We start from the raw sequence: 23,969 nt of genomic DNA, 5'->3' as shown, positions 1-23,969 counted from the left end.
AAAAAAAAACACGATTAGACAACAGCTGATAGTTTTCAGGTAATATGCTCATTAACAGCCTGCCTACGTAGCTTTACTTTTCCACATAACCACTCTGCACTAACATGAGCCCTTTCTCCCCTGCAATTTGCTCTCTCCGAGGTTACAATGGTTGAAAACCAACTTGTGGCCTGTACTACATATACGCAATTTCTGTTGCCAACAGCTGTAAACACACACCTGCCACTTTACATGATCTCCAATTGGCATCTCTCTGAACTGAACCCCTAACTAAACCTGAACCCCTACAAGCATTTCTTCCCAACCAGTTTCTCAATGTAATGGCCATCCTTTGAAGGACTGCCTAGAGGCTGCCACATCTTACAGATAAAGACTGGTTCTAGCATTTAAGACATAGTACCTTCTGAAAAATATCCCTTTCTTGCTGACCATATTGCAGCGTTCGAGTGCTCTGCACAGGCCTGATGCCAAATAGGATAGAGAGGGATGCTCAGCGGAGGGCCTCTAGCGTGAGCTTGGCCTGCTCCATCTCGTGGCAGAGTGAGTAGAACTGGGCCAGGTTCATCTCAACATGCACGTCCTGTCCGTTGGCCAGTGCCAACCGGAGCTGCACAAAGCTGCCACGGGGCTCCTGGGACGAGCTGGCCACTGTCACTCCAAAGCGCCACTCCACATCTCGCAGCTGCCAGGGCCGCACCTGACAAATGAAGCCCAATAGGCAAAGTCAACGAAGTGATAAACATAAATGAAATGAAAAACAAAAAAAACCAATGAAAAGAGGACAAACGAAATGCGGACGCTCCTGTTCATTCTTTTTTACATCCTCGTCCTGTGCATAACGAATAGCAGTGGCCAACCAAGCCTGAGAGTATAGTACTTGATTGAAGCAAGTGAGCTGGGATGAGGACGCAAGACGCTGTCAACCTTACTGCCGGTCTGAAGTTAGGACCTTCTGTTGGTTGATGGCATTTATTACCATGGGTCAACACATAAGTAGATGTACTATGCACAAATTTCACTGATGTAAGACAAGCACGCCATTACTTGGAGGTTATACTTGAAAGAAATCGGCAATCCAGCCACTATTCTGAGCCTCTTCTGCTGTCATGCACAGTGCATTGTGCATAAGCATATCACTAATTAACAGTAAAAAATACTCCAAAAACCCTTTAACTCTATCATCTTCCTTCTGCCTGCCTTTAACATTAAGCATTGTAGTCTAAGATAGCACTGGTCCGTAATGAAGCAAGTTTCATGCACAAAACGAAACAGTAAACATGGAATTTGATACAGATAACCACTAGCACTTCCTACTCTTTTTTTTTTCATTTGCAAGCACTGAAATTGTCCCATTGTCCATGTCATCTTCTTAGTGTCTAATTTCAACTGAGCAACACTCCCTTAATTTGCCAGCTTTGTCAAAGTGGTACAGCACTGCACATCACACACTGAGGCTGTGGCTGTGATTGCCAAGCTGAGGTGTTTTTTTTTCGTCCCCTCACTTTGCCTAGCAATAGAAAACAAACTAGGAATGCACTTCAGCTCAGGACAACTTTCACATCGCTGCATAAGCAATGTTCAGCTGAAAAATACACCACCAGCTTTAAATGCACATGCTCGAAGCTTGAGGAACAAAAGCAGAGTTGGAAATTTGTACAGAACGCTCAAAAGATAAGGTGCATAAGGCAAAATAAATTCCAGAAAATTTTCTCAAACTGCACTGCCTAATAGCTACATCAGACCAATGATTCCATTACCTGCAACAAACAAGGTCACTGCCAAGGTTACAGTGGACGCCCAATAAACGAAACTCGGTTAAATGAAAATTTTGGATTTTCATTTAACCGAGTTAATGGAATTAAGTAGCGTTATTTGGTTGGATTCCTATGCCAACACAGTAAAATTATTCGGTTAATTGAAACATCGCTTATTTGTTACCCTCGCTTAAACAGCACAAACGCTGAACATTCGGAATCTGGCCAGCGAATATGTTCTCGCACACTGCAACGGTAATCTCACAACCATGAACAAATACTTCACAGCCAGAACTACAGCCGAGGCAAGCCAATCCAGTAGCCATTGTTGTTGCCGCTGTGCCGCATCGTCGTTTCGTGTGTCGTCCCGTTGCTCTGCGTTAGGCCTACGCGAGGTCGATGTTTCGTATTGATGGAGAACGTTCAGAAACGACCACACAAAGCTCTCGCTTGAGAAGAAATTGCAAGTTCTTCAGGAGCTTGAGCGAAGCGGCCTGTTGAAAACATAAGTTGTGAAGAAGTTCGACATCCCGAAGTCAACGCTGTCGCGGATATTGATGAACAAGGCCGCTATACAAGGCGCTGTGAAGACTGGGACTTTTGCTTCAAGCCGAATGCAGATGAGGACAACGCCGCATGAGGAATTAGAAAAGGTTCCTTTTTATGGTTTAAGCATGCGTGGAGCGCTAATTTTTCGATAAGCGGTCCCATTCTGGAGCAAAAGGCGCGGGAGATAGCCCTGCAACTACGAGCCGACAACTTCAGCGCCAGTGATGGATGGCTCAGCCGTTTTAAAAAGCGCTATGGCCTAGTCTTTAAGACAATCTCCGGTGAAAGTGCTTCCGTGGACTAAGACTTGTGCACCGACTGGCAACAGGGGCCACTGCAGGATATTTTAAGCAGCTATGGGCCACGAGACGTGTTCAACATTGATGAGATGGGCCTTTTCTTTAAAGCACTTCCATCTAAGACACTGGCCTACAAAGGCGAAGCCTGCTCTGGTGGGAAGCGCAATAAGGAGCGCATTACGGTGCTTGTGGGTGCGAACATGGCAGGGGACGAGAAACTGAAACTGCTGATAGTCGGGAAGGCAAAGCATCCACGTTGCTTCAAAGGAACGCAAAGTCTTCCTGTGACGTACACTGCCAATAGTAAAGGGTGGATGAGAATGGCAATTTTTAAGAACTGGCTGCAAGAGGAAGACTCAAGGTTTACTAAGCAGGGCAGGAAAGTTGTTTTCATTGTCGATAATTGCCCTGCCCATGGCCAAGTGGAAGGACTGAAGTCCATCAGCCTCGAGTTTCTGCCTGCCAATGCAACTGCATTGGTACAACCTATGGATCAGGGGCGATACAGAACATCAAAGTGCATTACCGCCGCCAGCTGCTCCACCGCATGCTGCTTTGTGCCGACAGTGGCAAGGACTACAGCATTGACTTGCTGTCGGCGATACACAAGTGCAGGCGACAACAGTGCAGAGGTGCCTCCACCATGCAGGCTTCAAAGCTCGTGAACCATTACCTCATGAAGAGGCTAGTGCTACCGATACAGAAGCTCTAGAAGCCGACACTATATTCAGGCAGGTAGTGCCCTCTGCTCCTTTCTCGCGACAGGACTATGAGGCTGTGGATGCCCACGTGCGCACCTGTCGTGAGGAAAGTCTTCAAGAAATGATAGCCGAGGTGCAAGCCGACGACCAGTCCTCTTCCTCCAGTGACGAGTGTGAGGACCCTGAGCTAAGTGCAGTGCCAGACAGTGCAGCTAAAGATGCTGTTGCACTTTTGCAACACTACTTTGAACCTGAGGGGTGCGTTGAATTTCTGCCAAGCTTGTCGAGTATGCACACTTACTTCATTAAAAAGAAATTGAAGAATGTTAAGCAAACTAAGATTGATTCATTTTTTTCTTCGCACGCATAACAGTAAGGCTTGGAACAATTTGAATAAAGTTTTGCATCACGAAATATGTGTACTTTGCTTAAATGGAACTTCTGATAAATGGAACACTTTCTGAATCCCCTTCAAGTTCCGTTTATGAGGAGTCCACTGTATATACATTTTGTGTCTTGCCAAAAAATAAAAAAAAAATAATTATTGTCTACTTTTTCAGAAGCGACTAATACCACTTTATGAAGACACCCAAATGTATTTACCCACTCCTCATTCCCTACCCAAGCTCTACACAAATTCAATGCTCAAAAAGCGCATAAAGGTTTGCGTTCAATGTTAATAAAATTTAAATGATAAAAGTTGTTGAGTGTAGCCTGACCACAAGATTTGGTGAAACCTCATTCCATGCTACATTCACATAGGGATTAACAACACAGTATGTTTTAACGCACTGAAAACACACCAAGTGTATATGCAACAGTGAAGCACTTTGACCTCACATAATTTCTGCCCTACTTCATGCAGAATTAGTAATCAATCCTTTGAGCATAAAACAATGAAAACCTTTGGCAGACGATGTGGAATATCGGTAGTCAATAGTGCTGAATCCATTAAAGTGAATACCTTTCACAACCTTTCAGCACTCATGATAATGTGCTGCTGATTACAAATTCTCAGGACGAATCAGTGGCTGCAGAAACTGTGTTCCACCAGAGTGGCTAGGTACGTGCATTTAGCACCGAGATACGCAACCATGTCACAGAGCCTTAAGCTACCAAATTTTTGCAGCAGTCCTTGAGAGTATATTGGGCTTTATAGCCAAGGTGTCGACTTAAAACCTGAGAGTAGATTGGTATTTATCACGCAAAATATATTGGCAAACCTGTCTGCTGAGGATAGTTTATGGCCTACCTGACATCAAATTTGTGACTGAATTTTCACATAACACTGGAGATACAGCACCTCCCTGAAAAAGTGGTCCTCCTGAGATCATGTTCGAGACAATTTGACTGATGAGGTTCAACATCCCAAGGCAAATCATGTTATGAGGGTGGCTGCAATGGAGGACTCCAGATAATTTCAACCATTCTTAACATACACTGACATCGCAAAGTACTGGGGCACCTTTCAGCTAACTTGAAATGTGGCTGCCAAGGCTGGAAATCAACCTGACACTCCTGGCCCAGTAGTTGAGCACGCTAACCACTAAGATAGGGCTATTTTTGAGATTTTCGATTTGTAGTACGAGACCTCTTTAAATCCACCCTGCAACTCAACCTCGTGTCGCTGCATCACCTGATGCGGCCAAAGTACACCATCCATACTTATATACACTTTTCAATATATTCTACGCTCCAATCACTTGATCACGCATGTTAACAATCTTCAATTTCTGAGCAATGGCAAGTTCACACACCCACACAAAAAAAGTTGTGGACCTTTTAAGGGGAGAGCCGGGTCTTGAAGACGAAAAAATTGCGAAAAAAAAACGATTTTTCAATTTTATTATTTTTGGATTCCTTATGCTTTCCTGCATATATTACCGAAAATTAGGCCCCCAAAGATGTGTTATAACTGAAATAGTGACTATAATATAGCTCCAATGACGAGCATCGCGCGCATGCAATGCACCAAATTCGCCCGTTTTGTAGCGTCCGCGGTTTCAAAACCTCGCGGCGGATCGCGGCCATCTTGGTCTCATTCGAAGGAGCATCCTTTCGGCTTGCTTTCCCGCCAAGCAAAGGCATCCCAGACTGCCCAGCAAGCAAAATACAAAGCAAAAAAGAAAAGCAGCATAGAGCTACTCCATTGGTCCCTGCATGGCGCGAATTCAAACGGCCGCATCTCATTGGTCGGCAGCTGTTTCCGGCTACTCCATGCCGGAACACGGACGACGCCATTTTGTCAAGGCTTGGGTAGTCGCGATGCCTCGAAAGTTTCACACCATGAACAAATTTGGCAAAAAACGTAAGAAACGTGCCGAAAAGCGTCGAAAAGTGCCTCTGTCTTCAGCGGCAACCGCCGCGGACCCTTCGCGAACGTCGGAGTGCACAGCAACAGCGGAACACGGCTCGGCAAGTACGGCGACCTCGGACCCGCCGCGAACGCCCGAACGCGGTCCAGCGAGTGTGGCGGCCACCTCGGCAGTTCCTGAAATGGATGTTTCGGCTAGCTTCAGCTTGCAACCGGAACGCACAAGAGTGAACGCGCACTTCTTGTCAAGCGAAGAGTGCGAAGTTCTGACGCAGCGAGCGGCGGAGAGAACGGCTGAGTTGGCATCAGTTTCGGCGACGAAGCGAAAAATGGAACTTCTGGCAACGGCGCCTAGTGCGCCAGGCGTTTCGTCGACGGCGTTCACGATTCTTGACCTCGATGCAGTGAACTGTTTACTGCGTTCTACTGGGTGCCTTGCGTGTTGCGGGACCGTGAAAATCACGAAGGACAATGCTGAGTATGGACTAGCTGCAAAGCTAAGAATGAAATGCATCAACTGTGGTGAAATTGGTGCTGAATGGAGCTCGCCTCAGGTCGCAGGGCAGTCGGAGGCAAATTGCAGGCCTTTCGAAATAAATTTGCTCGCGGCGCGTGCTGTTCAAAGCACCGGACTGGCACAAGCAGCTCTGAACGATCTTTTCGCAAATCTGGGAGTGTCGCATAGAGGCCTTCATAAAAAGACCTATCAGGGCTACCTGAAACAGAAACTGAACCCGGCAGCAACACTAGCGTGCAGCAAGAGCCTGGATGAGTGTGCCAAAAGAGTGAAGGACCTCTACAAAGAACTGAACTTTGGAAATCCAGGGAACATTGCTGTAAGCTTTGATGGAACCTGGCACACACGAGGGCACTCATCTCACATTGGAGTAGCTGCAGTCATCGAACTTTTTTCGGGATATGTGCTGGATTATGTTGTTTTGTCGAATTTCTGCCTGGGATGTTCATGTGCACCAGGAACTGACAGCCAGGAGTATCCTCAATGGAAGGAAAAACATGAGTGCCAGAAAAACACTAGCAGCAAGGCAGGTCAAATGGAGGCTGAGGCAGCCCTCATTCTGTTTCAAAGGTCACTTTCTCGCCACAGCCTGAGGTACACCACAATGCTGTCCGATGGTGACAGCAGGTCGTACCTCGCTGTGCAAGAGGCCCAAGTGTATGGATTTATTTCAGTTGACAAAGAGGACTGTGTAAATCACGTCCAAAAACGAATGGGCACAGCACTTAGAAACCTCGTTTCAAAAAAGTCCGACGAGCGCATCGGTGGCAAGGGTCGGCTCACTGGAGACCTCATTTCAAAGCTGACCAAATACTATGGATGGGCACTGAAGTCAAATATAGGAGATATTGACAGGATGCAGAGGGCAGTCATGGCAACGTATCATCATGTAACATCAAATGATGAGAAGCATAACCACACCCTCTGCCCAAGTGGTGCTGAATCTTGGTGCAAGCACAATGCAGCCATAGCCAGAAATGAACTCCCACCCAAACACAGGTACAGTCTGCCTCAAAATGTGTGCCAGGCATTGCTTCCAGTGTATGAGCGCCTTGCTGACAAAAGCCTTTTACAGCGATGCCAACGTGGCAAAATGCAGAACTCTAACGAGGCCCTTCACTCTCTCATCTGGAACCTCGCACCTAAAGACAAAAATGTGTCCCTTTTTGCAGTGCAGAACGCTGTAGCAGAAGCTGTCATGCATTTTAACTTTGGCACACAGTATGCCAGCTCTAGCATACTGAGGGAGCTGCAGTTGGAACCAAGTGACAACAGTAGTTCTAGAGCTGCCGAGAAAGATAGGGTTCGTGCTGTGAAGTCCGAGAAAAAGCGTGCTGCGTAGGCAGCTTTCCAGACTTCCGTAAAGAAAAGGAAGCGTGGAAAACCTGATGAAGACTATTGCCCTGGGGCTTTCTAAGCCTTCACATTACATAACCGAATGCTTTCCTCCTCAATAAATCCTCTCATCTCATCGTAATTAGTTTTTTGCGTTTTTCTCAAGAACAAAATTTTGGTACACTCAAATTCTGTGAGAGGTGGGGCTTCACAACTGCTCAATAGATTTTCATCATTCTTGTTTTATTTGAATCCTCTATGTGTGAAGTTTGCAATAAAAGCACAGTGCAACTAATATTTGACTTAGAACATTTCAAAATTTTATAGCTATTGCAAAAAGGCAGCTTTCAGTTATTGACTTGAAAGTTTGAACTTCCATAACTTTGTACAGATTGAACACAAAATGATGAAACAAGTCTTATTTCAAACCTTAGGCTTCCAGGGACACGCTTATATTAGTTTTAGCCATTGCTATAAAGCAGTTTTTTCTATTGTTTTCATAACAATCAGACATAGTAATTAGCATATAATATGATCTATACACTACAGAGTAAATCTGACTGCATATTTGAAATCAGCATGCAAAACTACATAATTCTGGAAAGTTTCAGGTTGGTAGCTCTAAAAGTAAAAATTTTTTACTCAAGACCAGGCTCCCCCCTTAAGGGCCAGGAACCTTCCTCTGGTTGAAAATATGTTCTAGCCCTGTGGTTATGAGGCATCTTCCCGGGATCATGCCCATTCAAACAGTTCTTCAAAAGACTCAATAATAGTAGAGTTACAGTCACACTAATAAATATACTGTATATTGCCCCGCATAAGTCGACCTCTTTTTTTTTAAATGTCCTTCCAAAAGTTGGGCGGTAGACTTATAATTGGAGTCGACGTATATGCGGAGTCTTAAAGTCAGCTCGTCATAAGCAATTTCGACCGAGTCGCGGATAGTATCACGCCCAGTGTGCTTGTAATTCCATAAAAGTTGTCAGACACAATGCGAAAGTGAATCTGCTTTAAAAAAAAAAAACTTGAATTTAATTGAGATATGCACCAAAGGTTTACTTTAATATGATAGCAACTTGTTATCGATAAACCGTGGGCGTTCCACGAAAAAACGGCCAAAGTCGGGTGGGCTGGCAATGTTTGATACAAATGAGACAGCTACAAATCCAATCCAATCCAAAACGACCACACGTGACCAGTCACATGAGCCGAGAAGCATTTTCCAAGGCCCATTTTTGCATGTTGTGCAACGTTGTGTGCCTTTCCCCATTTCTTCTCGTCGCACCGCCTGGACTCTAGCCGACGTGACAGCTAACAGCGGTGTATGTGGTTTGTGTCACTCGACGAATGCCTTGCAAGATGCCGCCGCAACCTCAGCAACAGTACAGCGCTGCTTTCAAGCAGCAAGTCATCCTTTACGCCGAGTCGGAAAACAACGTCGAAGCAGGGCAGAAGTTCGACGTCTCAAAAAAGTGCGTGAGAGGCTGGAGAAAACAAAGAAGTAAGCTTTTTGCGTGTCCTGCTACATGCCGTTCCTTTTGCGGGCCGAAGTCCGGACAATACCCTGCCGTTGAGGAGGCGGTTCGAGTTTGGGTTCACAACCAGAGAAGCAAGAGCCTGAGTGTTCGACAGTGACATTGAAACAAAGGCGCGCGCTGTCGCGGAGGAGATGTGCATACCGCGTACCGAGTTTAAAGTGTCTAAGAAGTGGGTGACAAATTTCATGAAGAGGAACGGCCTAGGCTTGAGGCGATGAACGACCGTATGCCAACGGTTGCCCGAAGCCCACGAAGAAAAACGAAGCGCCTTTCTGCGCTACGTGAATGACCTGCGGGCAACACAATCATTCCTGCTTGGTCAAATAGGCAACGGTGACTCCAGTCTGGTTTGATATGCATAGCAATAGGACCGTGTCCGCAAAAGGGGAGCGCCAGATCCGCCTACTGACAACGGGCAACACGCACAACCGTTTCACGGTCATGTTATGCTGTATGGCAGATGGGCACAAGTTGCCGCCATTTCTTCTGTTCAAGAGGAAAACAATCCCGACGAAGGAAAAGTTCCCGCCAAAAGTCATCGTGCGGGTGAATGAGAAGGGATTTTTTAATGATGAAATTGTCCTCGAATGATTTCGTCTCGTGTGGTGCAGGCGTCCGGGGGCACTGCTGAAGCCCCGCAGCATGCTCATCCTGGACTCTTTCCACGGCCACATAACAGACCGTGTGAAAAAAGTGGTAGCGGACGCGGGATGCGATGCTCATCCTTGACTCTTTCCGCGGCCACATAACCGACCGTGTGAAAAAAGTGGTAGCGGATGCGGGATGTGACCTGGTCATCATTCCGGGCGGATTGACACCTATTCTTCAGCCACTGGATGTGGCGCTGAACAAGCTATTCAAAGACTGCATAGGTGCATTCTACAACGAGTGGCTCCACCAAAAAAACCCAAAGACACCAACAGGTAGGCTGAAGCGAGCTTCTTTGAGCAAAGTGGCTCAATGGGTCAACGATGTCTGGTATGGACTTCTGGTATGGCGGCGTTCTCCACGTGTGGCATCTCGGCACCGCTTCCGACGACCAGCGGCAGCAGTGGCTCATAAGATGATGATCGTGACTGTGTCCTCACAAGCGACGACAGATGTCTCGTGAACGAATAAATGTTTCTTTATGACTCGGCCTTCTAAATACTTTTTGGGCGAGCTAGGATCGCAGGGTGCGGCAGCGTTGACCAAGTCAAACTTTTTTTTGGCCAAAGGGGGTCGCGAGTTGGGGGTCGACTTATAATCGGCAGTATACGGTATTTTGCACTGCTTCTTTCCTGTTCCATCTCCAAAGTTCTCTCTTCCCACTGGTCAACTCACCTCTGCAAGCGAAACTAGAAATCCCCTACTGATTTTAGCGGGAGGCACACAGCTTGGCAGGGTGTGCTCCAAATGTTACGTCATGGCTCGCCTTGGCAAGCTTTTTCTTCTGCTACTGGAGTACTTTCACAAGGCTCTTGTTTGTGTTTCCGTATCTTTTTTGTTTGTTTTTGTTTTTGTTTTGTTTTTTTGCTATGTTTTTCCCACACCTGAGAATACAGCCTGATCATCCAGGGCGGCAACCATCTCACCATGTTAGCGAGCACTCCTCAGTAGTCTGTTTCTGCCAGTGTCATTCCTCGAGCCTTGAGGCAGTTTTTGGTAGGATGCTTCTTTAGCCCCTCCACAAAGGGCCAAAGCACAGACCTGGGAACCTTTTAGCATTTCTTAGAAGACAAGTCTCAGAGTATTACATGAACTAAGACAAAGACAGAAAATCGTGCTTCTGTACACGTGCATGTGTGTGCAAAAACAAAAAGACACGATGGAATAGTGAGCATGCAACAAGCAACCAACATGGCGCGTTGCTTATGCCCATTTTTCGTCCGTCAGTAAGAAAGATAGGCCAGTAAAATTCCTTTCACAAAAATGACATCTTCAAGCCTCAAGCCGAGGCTCTGACTCCAGCGTAGAGGATGAAGAGGTTGGCTTGCTGAAAAGGAGTGCAACATATCTGTATAATCTGACCTTCTGCTGCTTTTTAGGGCAAGCATGGCTCCAGGCTCGCAGTACCTTTTTGTTTTGGAAAGAACAGCACAGAACTGCGGAACAATACAAACAATAAGTGACGTCTTTTTTTTTCCCTTGGTTGCTGTTACATCACAAATGAAAACCAGAACAGTGGCTTGCACATATTGGTTAAAGTATTTTGCAAAGGTTATCTATGTTTGGTTGACACTTAATGTCCAAATCCAAATAAGACAGACTATGATGGACGCCACTGAGGAAGGCTGCAGAAATACAGATCACTTGGAGTTCCCCAACTCTTTCTGAACTGCCCCACAGGCCGTCGCTCATTTCTCAACTATGATCTTTGAAGCGCTGCCAAACAAACTTCCTTGTGTTGGAAGACATAATGCCATCTAGACAGGTAATATAAGAACAGTAGTTTGGTTTCCATGTGATTAACTTTTTTCATCAGGCAGCGAGGTAGACAAAATACTAAATCAAAGTAGGCTGGTCTGAAGTGTCAACAAAAATGGCATTGAGCTCATGTCATGCTATGAATCTGGCGCCATTTGCGTAAGTCTGCTGCTCCTACTGCGGATTTAAAGGCGAAAGGTTCATGGAACGAAATTCTATGCGCGAGAGTTGCGCGCCAAATCTGTCATATTCCGCGGGATTAGTTCTTGTCTAGAATTTCTGCCATCTGCTATGCCACACTTGAACACACGCCAAGGAACGCCACCCGATAGGAGCGGTACCTCCCAAACACACTTGCCAGGGAAAGTGTGACAGATACTGAGCCTTTACCTTCCTGTAAATGAATTATAATTAAATGTAGCACTGCAACAAATGCCGATAAGAGGCAAACGATGAGAGGTAAATGATAGGAGAGGAAGCGTAGGCTGTCACCATTCTCCTCTTAAGAGACATCTAAGAGACCTCCTAATTTTTTTTTTTTTGATGACTGCAGTAACGAAGGTTCTAAAGATGACTTCATGAGCTCTGACTTAGCTTGAATGATGAACCAAGCAAGTATCAGCCTGGAACTTCAACTAGTGGCCAAAGCAAAGCATACTTTCAATTTCAGGTTGCTCTCCACCTGTATGCTCACTATGTGTACATGCTGCTTTATTTAATTCATTTGATTTGTGGCTGCAGACGCTGTCTGCTAGAAGGTGTGCCGCGTCTTTGTGAAGACTGCGCCCAGAGGTATCTGCCGCTAGAAGCAAGCTGATGCTTGCTAGGTTTCCTCCTTATGAAGTAAATTATTTGATCCTTTGTAAATTTTTCAGTGAGACCAAATTTTGCACTTCTCTGAGAAATTCAAGTGTTGTCACATGACAAGAAAATTTTTTTTTGCCAAAGTTCTTAAGCGTATTTACTTCAGCCAGTCCATCAACCCTTTGACTTTTTGCCGTAACGGGTACTGCGCTAAACGCATAGCATTTAAAAAATTTCGACACTGGGGGTGAGTTTTTTTTTTGAATATTCGACAGTCAAAAGAGCCACAAATTTTCTTGACAAGATCAGAGGGGGCCGAGCGCAAAGTCTGATAGGTTTGGCATGAAATTACCTTTCTGGGGTTCTTTTGACATGCGCTGCTACCACAAAATATATGGACACATTGTTTTTCAACTCCGCTAAAAAAAGCTGCTGCCGCAACTGGGATCGAAACATGCCCCAGGCTTAGTAACAGAGCGGCCTAACCACTGAATCACCAAGGATACCTCATTCATTCAAGAACTGCTGTCTACAAAAAGGCCCAGTAAACTAAGGCTCCTGCAGCACGTAAAAACAGAAATGAAATCGGGATAGTAATTTTCGAATTCCCCATTGTCCTTAGTCTGTGCTCACGGACACGAACATGCCGCCTCAGTAGCTGGTATCAGAGTGTTTAGCAATCAAGCCGAACTGTGCAAAGATACTGACATATCAATGTTCGTTGACCAATGCATTTCAAGAATAGGTGCTAAAGTTATGCATGCCAAGTTTTGTGGACCAAATTAAGGGAGCTGATGAGAAAGTACAGGAGATGCAAGCTCCTCTCCCAGCCAAAGAAAACAAAGATAATGGCACGTGCAGAAAGGAAAGATGCAATTACTAATGTTAATGTGCTCCTTGAAAAGGAAGTTTTCAGGAATGTAAAATCGACATGCATATACTATGTATATCTGATACGCTTGCTATACTACAAAAAAAAAGCACACCATGTGCCTTCATTTTTCATCACTTGACTTCAGGGACATGGAAGAGAAGCTAAATTTCACTCATGCTGAAATAAAAAAATGCATGCAATTCAGCAATGACTGAGCCTTTTGCAGCAAGGTATCCATACCATGAAGTCAATATTTAGTTAGAAAAAGCTATAGTAATCCAGTCAAACTCAGACTCTCCTTTTTATCACTCAGCTGAAAGGCAGCCAGTTCCTCACAAATAAGATGAGGACATTTGCGTCAAGCAGAAGATAGCTCACAAAAGACATTTTGACACCTGCTTTACCAAAGAAAAAAGCAGCATTTCAGAGTCATCGACATCAAAACAACCTCATACGAGGCTGTTGATAACTGTAACCATACCTGAACAAATAAATTAGTTAAGCTAGTCAATCAACTACTACCAGAAATTTAGACTCAAAGAGATTAAAAATTGGCCCCATTAGTGCCCTCCATGTTGGTAAAACCATCATTATGAATGAATCGGTAGATGGAATTAAGGGAGTATGAACTTAAGACTGCACACCCTCGATAAGCTTTTGTGGGACCAAATATTTGGGCTGCAGCTAGTAAAACTACATTTGTACATTTTGATGTGGCATTGTGTTTTGAAATACTGCGAATATGATATTGTTACGGTACAGTCACGGAGACGACGGCGAAGTTCTGGACTAGAGAAGAACGACAACGCTGAAGCTAGGCTCTGGTTGTCCTGCGAGTGTGTCCCTGACTGCAAATTGTTGTGGCTATGACGGAGTGTGCTTCATAACAATATGAACGCCACCAAAGGTGAGCCTGTCTTCATGAAAGTGGTCCCCAGCCAGCATTAGGGGACATGTGGCATCACACATGCAGAGGGCTCCAGTACCATTCTGGTCACTCGGCCTATTTAATGAGCAAAGAAATGTCTCCAGATGAACATTTTCACAGTTCATCCTTTTGAACATCTTCTAGTGACTACAACCGGGCATCATGCATTTCTTTAAAAGAAAACAGACCATTTGCACCACAGTGTAATGGGCCTAGGCTATACCATACCTTAGCACAGAACTTTCTACAGAACTTCAATGACAAAATCTCCAACTCAGTGAGACCACACATGAAGTAATGACGCTGCCGGTATGAAGCAAGGTGCCCACCTGTGGTGTCACTGCAGAAGATGCCGACCACTGTTCAGCCAGTCTGGCTGCCCTGGTGCCCTCCAGGCCCAAGCTCTCAAGGCTCTGGCGCAACTGAGGGCCGTCCAGGCCCCGCCGTGACGCCTCGGACAGCAAGAGGGTGAGGGTTTCACTGCAGTGTCCACTGCTGGCCTGCAAGTGTGGATGATGTAAGGATGCCACACAGTTTGTGCCACTGGTGCAGATAGCTCGACACCACATCAGCTATGAAAACTGCAACAGCACAAAAGACAGCACTATTCAGGCCCTGTGCTGGGGACGTCAAACAAGCAAGTCACCATGAACTTGGTGACAAACACATAAAGGCAAAGAGCAAAGATAGGCTTATGACAACAGTAGCTCAGCACAATTGGTGGATGCAATTCAGGTTAAATGGGATGGATGGTAAGTGAGGTTCAATACGCCAAAGCTGGATGTCTGATGCTGCAGCGGGAGCTCCAAAGTGTTTGTAGTTAATGAGGTTTATCCAATGCACACTGATGTGGCACAATGAATCAGCGGAACACATTTTACTTTTACAAAAAGAAAAAATGTCTGATAGTTAAGCTTCGTCTTTATTAGTATGATGCAACAGCATTAATGGCTCTTATGCATGTGTGGCTCCCCTCGAAAATACTCATTCACGCACTTCCAGGGGTGGAAGCAGGCTCGAGGATTTCGGAGCAGCTCAGGCAGCAGTAAATAAGCCAGTTTGGAGCAACTCTGGAGCAGTAAAACAAGAATTTTAGAGCATTCAAATTTTGTTTTGGAGCATGTTTTTCGGATCGAATGCTTTCAATAATTGCAATTTTCTATTCCTAACATACGAAAAAATCCATTTTGATTTCTTGTGTAATTAACGGTCAATGCTTTCCTGACCACATACAATAACAAGACAAGACAAATGGCCAAAATAATATGTACGGATGTTTAAAATAACCGCAGATGACATGAGCAACAATTTGGAACAGACTAGCAGCAAATGGAATGTTTGCTTCTACATTTCATAACTGGATGTCAAAGCTTTTGACTATTTTGACTTGATAAGATTCAAACGTGGAGCCTACCACTTTGGTGCAGTCAAGCACCATCACTGGTTTGGATTGGAGTTCACATCAATGAGCAGCATATTTATACCATCTTGTCGATATCACTTTCCGTCCTATGCTTGTGCTGATAAATTTCTGGGCCCTGGTTGTTATAGTGTCTTCATGGACAGGTGGCACTGAAGGGATAGCCTTTTCTTCTTCCAGCTTCTTTACCTAAGCGCATTCTGCAAGTGGCTCCTCACGCTACCGCCTGAGCAACGTTGGGGCTTCCTTATTTCACCATGCTGGTAATGCTTCAAGTATGCTATTGTAGGCTTGAAATGCTTGTTATTGACAAAAGGCTCAATGATGAAGTAGCTGGCTGCTTGTTTTCACAACGAAAGCATTAGAACAACTCGTGCAACTATTTGTAGCCCGACTAGTTTCCTAATGCAGTTTGTGATGTCTCTCCCGACTCGGGATTAAAAAGGCTGAGAAAAGGAGGTATGTCATATGCACAGAATATTATTTTCAAATGCATTTCAATACTTGTGGCTCACTTTAAATTTGATTGCAAACAAATATTTATTATGCTCTGTGCTTTTCCAGTTAAAGAAAACCAGTTAAAGAAAATTTTATTTATATTAGCCCGAGAGCGATATGCATCATACTTCTTCCATCAATGTGCTAGTACCATAATTGCGACTATGGCGACCCCTACACAGCTTATTCACGTGACGTCATTGCAGCTTTACTGGCCACCATGGCACACACAACGCAACATCGAGGAGGGGGAAAGAAAGAGATAGAGGACCTTCAACGAATCATGAAACGGTGTCGGTGAAATCCGAGCTCTGGTTGGACGGAGTTCCAAACGGCGTCTCAAGTGTCGACCGGCGCCAAAGCTCCGGAGACATTTTTTTGTGTGCTTATAGTTTCGAACCGCCCAACGTTATGGCGTCTCCACAATACAAGGTTGCCACAACTGCCGCCAGCTAAACCTGATAGTGAATAGGGCATATAGTGCCAGCATGCAACCCACAACAGGCCAGCAACCTGTTGTTTCTCAGGTCATTTGATCAGATTGAGTCGCATCACATTTTTTGTTGGCAATACCATTAATGCTCACTATGTGACAAAAACCACTGCTCTGCAAAATATGACGGCAAAACAAAGAAGCAGCTAGGTGTTTGGAGCAGCTCTAGCAGGATGAAGCAATGAAAGCCGTTTGAGACAGAATGGAGCCGCACTTCCACCCTGTTTAATTATTACTCGCTTAATCACACTAATCCTTTCATTTACGCCAAGCAGTATGGTGTCGGGCGATTTATGCCTCTATTATCTCACATACTCATCAGCATACAGTCATAAGCCAACATATTATGTAAAGGACCCCCTAATAAACACAAAGCTCCACTTTAACCACTCCATACAAACCTGCCTGTACAGTTTAGGAGAAGCATGCCTGACTCTACATCCACTGGACCTGAAGGCTTCGATTCCAATCTCAAAAGAGTTGCCCGAGTTGGCAATTCCTACGGACCCTACAATGCCATGTGGCCTTGCCATGCCACACAATCCGCTGGCCAATCAATGTGCGGCCATGTATGTTACAGACAACTTCTTGTCAGAAGCATGCTTGTGATGTTTTGCTCGCAATGCAGACGCTGCATTTTCTGAAGAATGGGGGTCTTAACACTATCGCTGTAAAACGCAGCCACCATGGCCAAGGTCAATGCAGTGACAGCAGGTTCAGGAGCCTATCGCCACAACAACCATGATTGATTCTAAATGAAATGGGTGTCCACTATGTGGCCTTTTATTCATACTGAGAGAGCATAATAGACAACAGGCTAATCTAATTTTTGACCACCATTATCATTAACAACAAGGTTGATTCAACTGCAGGAGAAGGCCTGCTCCTGTTACTTCTAGTTAGCATCGTGTTTTGCCACCAAAAGCTTGACCCTCCAACGAAATTTCACAACATAGTCACTTGACTTGCTAGTTTGCCACCACCCTCGATATTTTCTTTCATGCAATATCAAATATATTATGCTAATGTACCATTAATTACTAATCATGCACCTTATAAGCTGCACATTTGCAATGATCCAAACTACACTTTTTAAACATGAGCTTGTTTGCACAGTCACACTTTTTTGGGGCTTGGTAATGCCTACCACATTCCTTCTCCAAGTATCTATCCCACAGGCATACACTTCATTGCTTGCTGCCCTTTACTTTGCAAACTTCTGATTCATTGTGGAAGAAGGCTTTATGGGGCCAATTGGTTCATTCTCAAAATTAATGCAGTGAGAAAACAGACAAAAGGTGAGGAACGAAGGCGATATTGGCACCAACATTATGCATGAATCTGATATGAATGTGCATAGCAAATATAGTCATTAAACTAATTTTAAAACTTCGTGGCATACTGTAAAACACTGCTTTCTAGTGAAAGCTGCTGAGGATATTAGTTTCACTAATGCTAACTCTTTTATAACCAAGATTCCGTCTTGCCGAACTAGACACCTCTTCGAAGCATATCGTGCGGCTAGTTATTATAAATAGTTTTAACTGTAACGTCCCGCTTCCTTGCGAATTTGCACCGACACATCAATGAAAGAGGGATTTCGGTACTTCGGCTGCAATGCTGAAGTATTAGAATCCGCCACCGAAGCAAGGGGTAGGCGATGATAGCATTTTCCAATCTCTCCTCGCGACGTTCCTACGGAAATGCAACCAACAGAATACGCCACAACCAAGCACAGATGCGAAAACTATTACAGTAGCAAAACGTTTTGAAGGCAACCAATACGATGGCGAGACACAGGCACGCAGAAAAACACAACACATTCGTAGCATTTACAGAACAAGCCTTGCGATGACAACACCACTCGAGATTCTCTAGGGAGGCAGTGCAATAAAGTGCGCAAACTTGATGCCAAAGAGTGTCACGCAAACTTGATTCTCATGCACCCAAAGCCTCCTAGGAATCAACTGTGATCATCAATCATACACCATCCACTCAACGCAAACTTCGGGGTTGCACTGCATAAATAATACCTCATTAAACCGCTGTAGCTGGCTGATAGCAAATCAAGAAGTCACTTATCCGCAGTTGTGTTAATGCTCACAATACACGACTCACATCGCCGCTCGATGCTGGAGCCGGTCTCGTTGATGGGCGGCAAACAGCGTCGACCAATTCGGAGAACTGCTCGGCACTCAGCGCGTTCACTGCCTGTATGTCCGCCAGTACGACGCCACTGGGCTTCCCACCAGAAAGCTTCACTTCTTGCGGTTTCATCTTCAGGCAACAAACTTCGGGGGAACTAGGAACAACCACTGAGTTCGCAACTGCCGAGCGAGCACACTCCAAGGCACACTCCCCCAACGACACCTGCTATTATCAAAAGCCTTCGCTCAAGCGGCTCAATGCGCTCGCTCATGCATCGACGTGTTTGCATCAAAGCCACCAGAGGGGAGCACATACTTCAACAAAAAGCTTAGGCGCGAGTTTTTAAAACCTTACGTGATAGCACAGTTCTGGCGCAACTTAATTCGGAGTATAGGCTCCGTACAGTGAACAGGGGGCGCTGCGGAGGAGCGCCGCACTCAGAGCCGCCGTGGCGAATTTCGCGTTACTGAGCAGGCCGAGGCACGGTCGATTTCTAGGGGAGCGCGCTCCCCCTCGAGAAAGGCCGTGGCCGATGATACAGGGAAGACGATAGGCAGCCAGTGTCCACCCAACGTCGTTTGTTCTCAACCAGAGGGTGCGATTGTGTGTTAATGACATGCACTAGCTTTTTTATTGTGGCTAGTGACAATCTGTAAGCTTCGAGCCATTAAGGGAATACAACAGGGGTCTAAAACTCGTATTTACTGTGCGGGCCGCATTGAACAAGTTTTGTCCCTCGCAGGCCAGGAGACGGAAAATAACAAGAAAATAAGAAAAGAACAACAACGAAAAAACAACAGGAAACAGTACAATAAATAACAATAAAATGAAAAAAACCCTTCTCGTTCCCATAACACGCCTTAATGGAAAAGAAAAGCGACGCGATTCTCCGGTTTGCTTCCGCATCTCTCGGTGAAATGTATTAATGGTACATTGGTTAATAAGTAGTATACTTACCCTCAACACAAAAAAAATGCACAGTTAGAAATGAAATAAAGAACGGGCAGTATGGTGCATTGCTCTTTGCATAAAGCTAGTACACAAACTCTTTGTATTAGCTCTTTGTATTCACTCGTATTTGTATTCAAAGACTTGTATTGAAGTCTTCGTATTAGCTCTATGGCTCTTTAAGGCAGAGTGATGTACCATTGAAAGTTCATGCCGATTAAGCGGTGAATGCCTGTTGTCATTCGAAAACAAAACAAAAAAAACTTTTGCTGTCTGGGTCCAAAGCCTTTGAGTTTCTTTTAGTTGCAGATCAAGGCTGGTGGTACCGCTTTCGGAACGTAGGCTAAAATGTTTAGAGCCGCCGGTCTGCAGAACGCAGCTTCACGGCCCGCGATTCGCGAGTTCGAGATCCCTGGCAAAAAGTCGGATAATCTCTGATGAGCAGAAAAAGTGTGCGACGCTTGATATATATGTGGTTACGGGACGGGTGTTAAAAAAAAAAAAAAAAACTTTATTTCAGGTCTAATCTCGACTGACCGAGTCGCGTGGTAGTGCTACTAGCGGACAAAAAGAACCTCTCTTAATTCTGACGTATTTCAGATGCTTGCGTAACTCGGACGTAAATAAGATTTTCAGCACGATGTTACCTAGTTGCTTATTGACAAGCATTTTGCGGTGTAATGGCTAAGGAAATAATTTTTTTTTTGTCATGGAATCTAGAAGGTAGAGTTCAGATGTAAAAAGATAGCAAGTTTTGTGCTTTCCAATTAGAGTTCCCGAAAATTGTGCTCCATCTACAGCCTTAATTCTGCTATGTACCTACATATTTTTGTTCAGCTAACAATCACCCGTACTTGATAGGAAAGAACCTACTGAAAACAGTGCCGGTCTCTCTACGGCCTGCCTGGGAATCAAGAATTCAATGCCCAACTACCCTTCGCACCTATGGCAATCCATGGCGTATCAATACTGACGATTTCTTTTTGTTCTGCTCGAATATTTTTTGCCGAGACCACCACTACCATTACTTGCCGCCGTTGAACTGCGTGTGAAAGCGTGCGCTGGAGCCGCAGCCCCGCAGCGCCTTCTCAGAGTTTCGTTGGAACTGCGGTAGGTGGCACAAGCGTCGCCCGCAAACTTCACTGTACGGAGCCTATCTCTTTACGAGTCTTTATCTATTCGATGGCTTTGAGAAGTCAGTCAGCACGTAGGCACGCTGGCCGCAGAGGTACTTGGAGAGGGCAAGGAGCCCGACTTCTCCGCGATGCTTTTTGCAGCCATTCAGGAGATGTCAGCCACCAGAGGGGAGCACATACTTCAACAAAATAGCTTAGGCGCGAGTTTTCAAAACCATGCGTGATAGCACAGTTCTGGCGCAACTTAATTCACAGTATCTCTTTACCAGTCTTTACCTATTCGATGGCTTTGAGATGTCAGTCAGCACGTAAGCACGCAAGCTGCAGACGCGCTTGGAGAGGGCAAGAGGCCCGGCTTCTCGCAATGTTTTTTGCAGCCATTCAGGAGATGTCGGCACCCTCTGAGCAATTAGCTGAAATAATCTATCCTTTTTATATTGGTTTATATCACATGCTCCGTAGATGTTCACTTCCTCTTCGAACTCGATCTCTCCGATTAAGCAAAAAAAAAAGAATATGGCCAATTTGAATAGTTAATCAAATACGAAGTAGGTGCGTAGCACCGTTATACCTTTCATTCATTACCACACGCATCTGCGATTTACACTGTCTCTAATATCTTCCCTGAGCTCACGCAAGAGGGGACCAGCAGTCACCAATACAAACAGCGCCGACTGTTGCGCTTCCAAAACGCACAACATATAAAACTAAGGTCCAAATATTCCGTTCGCTGCCCTTCGTCGGTTGCGCGCGGGCGGTGGTTTCAAAGGGACATATGTCCAGGCGTCTTCCCGAGAAGACGCTGACAGCAGCTCTCTCTGCCACGCATTCTCCCCAGCCCGCGTTTCGCCCGATTTATGGCCTCCGCGCCCTTTCCCCTCAAACCGAGAGACAGAGCAGTTATCGTCAAACCCACAACCACTGCCCTTAGGCTGTGCTTTTTAACTGCTCTGGTTTGCCTCCTTCGCGGCATGGTCAAGGCGCGACGTTTCCGAGAATCGGAACGGACTGAACCGATGGCGTCGCCCGTTTCCATGTGTTCCTATGCCACTTCCGAAGAGCGGCCGCCTGCGCGACCGTCATAAATAAACTGGCGTCAAGCTGCCACTTGACCTTGGCCGCCCCTTCGGAATCTCCCCCGCGGCAGTGGACCCGATGTGAGCCCTTCGTTTCTGGGAGAATCCTAACTCCTCTTTGGAATGGAAATTCTTCGGAGCCGACGAAGGTGATCTATGCTCGTTCGCTGTCAGCTTGCTGCCAGCCTTGCTTGAACGTCCTAACGGCCGCGTCTCCGCCGACTGTCGATTTATTGGCCTCCGGCTTTCCGGTTCTGCTTTCGTTACCATTGTACTTCAGCACGTCGAGCACGGTGAACCTGCGCCGCAGTGCTAGATGGCCTGGCTTCGTACATTTCGACGCGAAGCAAATGCACACACGCTTGTGCAACGCTTCCCAGCGACGGCCACCACGTCCGCAACTGACACGCCCCTCTCTCACTGTGAAATGGGTGCATCATACGGTCGCTCCGCCCCCTCAGTGTTAAGTCACGTGATGCTGCGGCATCGCCACTTTCCCTTCCTCCTTTTCAAGTTCACGGAGAGATGGATGGACAGAGAGAAAGAGAGAGGGGCTTCTACTACAGCTCTGCGGCCGCTCAATGCTGAGCCGCGAGACGCGCGCGTCGCCACCTTAACTGATTTATTTATAGGAAAGGAAAGGCCAGGTAACTGTCTCACTTGTTTTCTGTAGACAAGGGAGGAAGGTGAGAGTGAAAGTGGAAAGAGAGAAAGAGGAGTCGTAGTGGAGGGCTACGGAGTAATTTCGACCACCTGGGGATCTTTAACGTGCGCTGACATCGCACAGCAGACGGACGCCTCTTCGAGTCGGGCGTCTTACCACCCCGGCGGGGCGCGTCGCCACCTTTACTGATTTATTTATAGGAAGGGAAAGGCGCAGTAACTGTCTCACTTGTTTTTCTGTGGACACCGCAACCGCGCCGTAAGGGAAGGGAAGAAGATGGGAGTGAAAGTGGAAAGAGAGTAAGAGGAGCCGTAGTGGAGGGCTACGGAGTAATTTCGATCACCTGGGGATCTTTAACGTGCGCTGACATCGCACAGCACACGACGCCTCTTCGTTTCGCCTCCATCGAAACGCAGCCGCCGAGGTCGGGTTCAAACCCGGGTACTCCGGCACAGTAGTCGGGCGTCTTACCACTGCACCACCCCGGCGTCGCCACCTTCTCCACTTCAAGTTCACGAAGAGAGAGAGAGTGAGCGGCTTCGGACAAACATCGGCAAAATCTGTGATTGCGGCTAGTTAGTAGTGCTACGCACTAAAAAAACATGAGCGATTGAAGGCACTTATAAAAAACGCCGACGATAGCACCAGCATCAAGCGCCCCCCCCCCCCCCCCCCCCTCCCGCTGCCGCCCCTTCCGGCGACAGCGTACATCACCGCAGCGAGGTTTCGGAGAAACGTTCTATTAAATATGAAAAATTGACATCTTTTAAGATCTGATGACTACCTGCATCTATATTATTCTTGGAATAGAAAATCATGTCATTCACGGCAACTTGAGATTTCTCTAACAAGGCTGCGATGCCGTATCCCACCTTTAAATTTCTATCTGCACAGGTCTGGTTTGGCACTGTCTCCCGTCTGCGCATATTGCGGTGAACAAGAAACATTAGATCAGTTTTTATTGCTTTGCCGCCGCTTTACTACGTTGAGAAAACAGTTGATGGAAAGGCCATTGCAACAGCTTGGTTAATTATCATTTGGCGCCACCTTCCTTGGACACAGTCACAGGCCTGTTTTTACCGCCATGCAAAATTTTTTACTGGACTCAAATCGTTTGCCTTGCTAAATATTTAAACATCACTTGTTCTACAATTGTAGTGTCAATCTCCCGTGAGTGTTACCACCTTTCATTTTATATTTCACTTATTTCCAGTTTTGTGTCCTTTCCTCTACCCCTCAAATCATTTTTTATGCAAGTATACTTAAAAAATAAAAAAATGATAAAAATAAAAAGAAGAAAAAAATTCTTTGCTACCAAATTCTTGGCCGATCCCCCTCTGTGGTTACGTGCCATAAGTTATTTGGACAACAACAACAACAACAACAACTGCCGCTTATAGGGCCCTTCACGTGGCTGTAATGTATGCGACAAGATAGTGTTACGGGGATGTACTTAGTGTAACGGCACTGCGATGGGCTGAACTCGACGCTAAGACTTCAGTAGCCGTGCAGTATTCACTCTGTCAGCGTCGTCCTCTTTCTCAACGCTTCGTCGTGCCCGCATTCC

The 23,969-nt window shown here is 45.8% G+C and overlaps 1 protein-coding gene across 1 annotated transcript; it reads right to left on the bottom strand.

Moving 5' to 3' along the window:
- On the bottom strand, positions 1 to 18,786 carry LOC146196152 (COMM domain-containing protein 7-like). Its single transcript, XM_084598101.1, has 3 exons — positions 18,549 to 18,786; positions 14,349 to 14,519; positions 1 to 697 (listed from the first exon to the last, which is right to left on the bottom strand). Exons 1-3 carry the CDS (start codon positions 18,705 to 18,707, stop codon positions 491 to 493), a joined length of 537 nt encoding a protein of 178 aa, XP_084454227.1. The 5' UTR covers positions 18,708 to 18,786; the 3' UTR covers positions 1 to 490.
- Positions 18,787 to 23,969: the final 5,183 nt, after the last annotated feature.

The sequence above is a fragment of the Amblyomma maculatum genome, chromosome 3 (assembly GCF_055883805.1).
Source record: "Amblyomma maculatum isolate TAMU_Amacu chromosome 3, ASM5588380v1, whole genome shotgun sequence".
Lineage (NCBI taxonomy): Eukaryota > Metazoa > Arthropoda > Arachnida > Ixodida > Ixodidae > Amblyomma > Amblyomma maculatum.
This window is presented reverse-complemented; position numbering and strand designations above follow the sequence as displayed.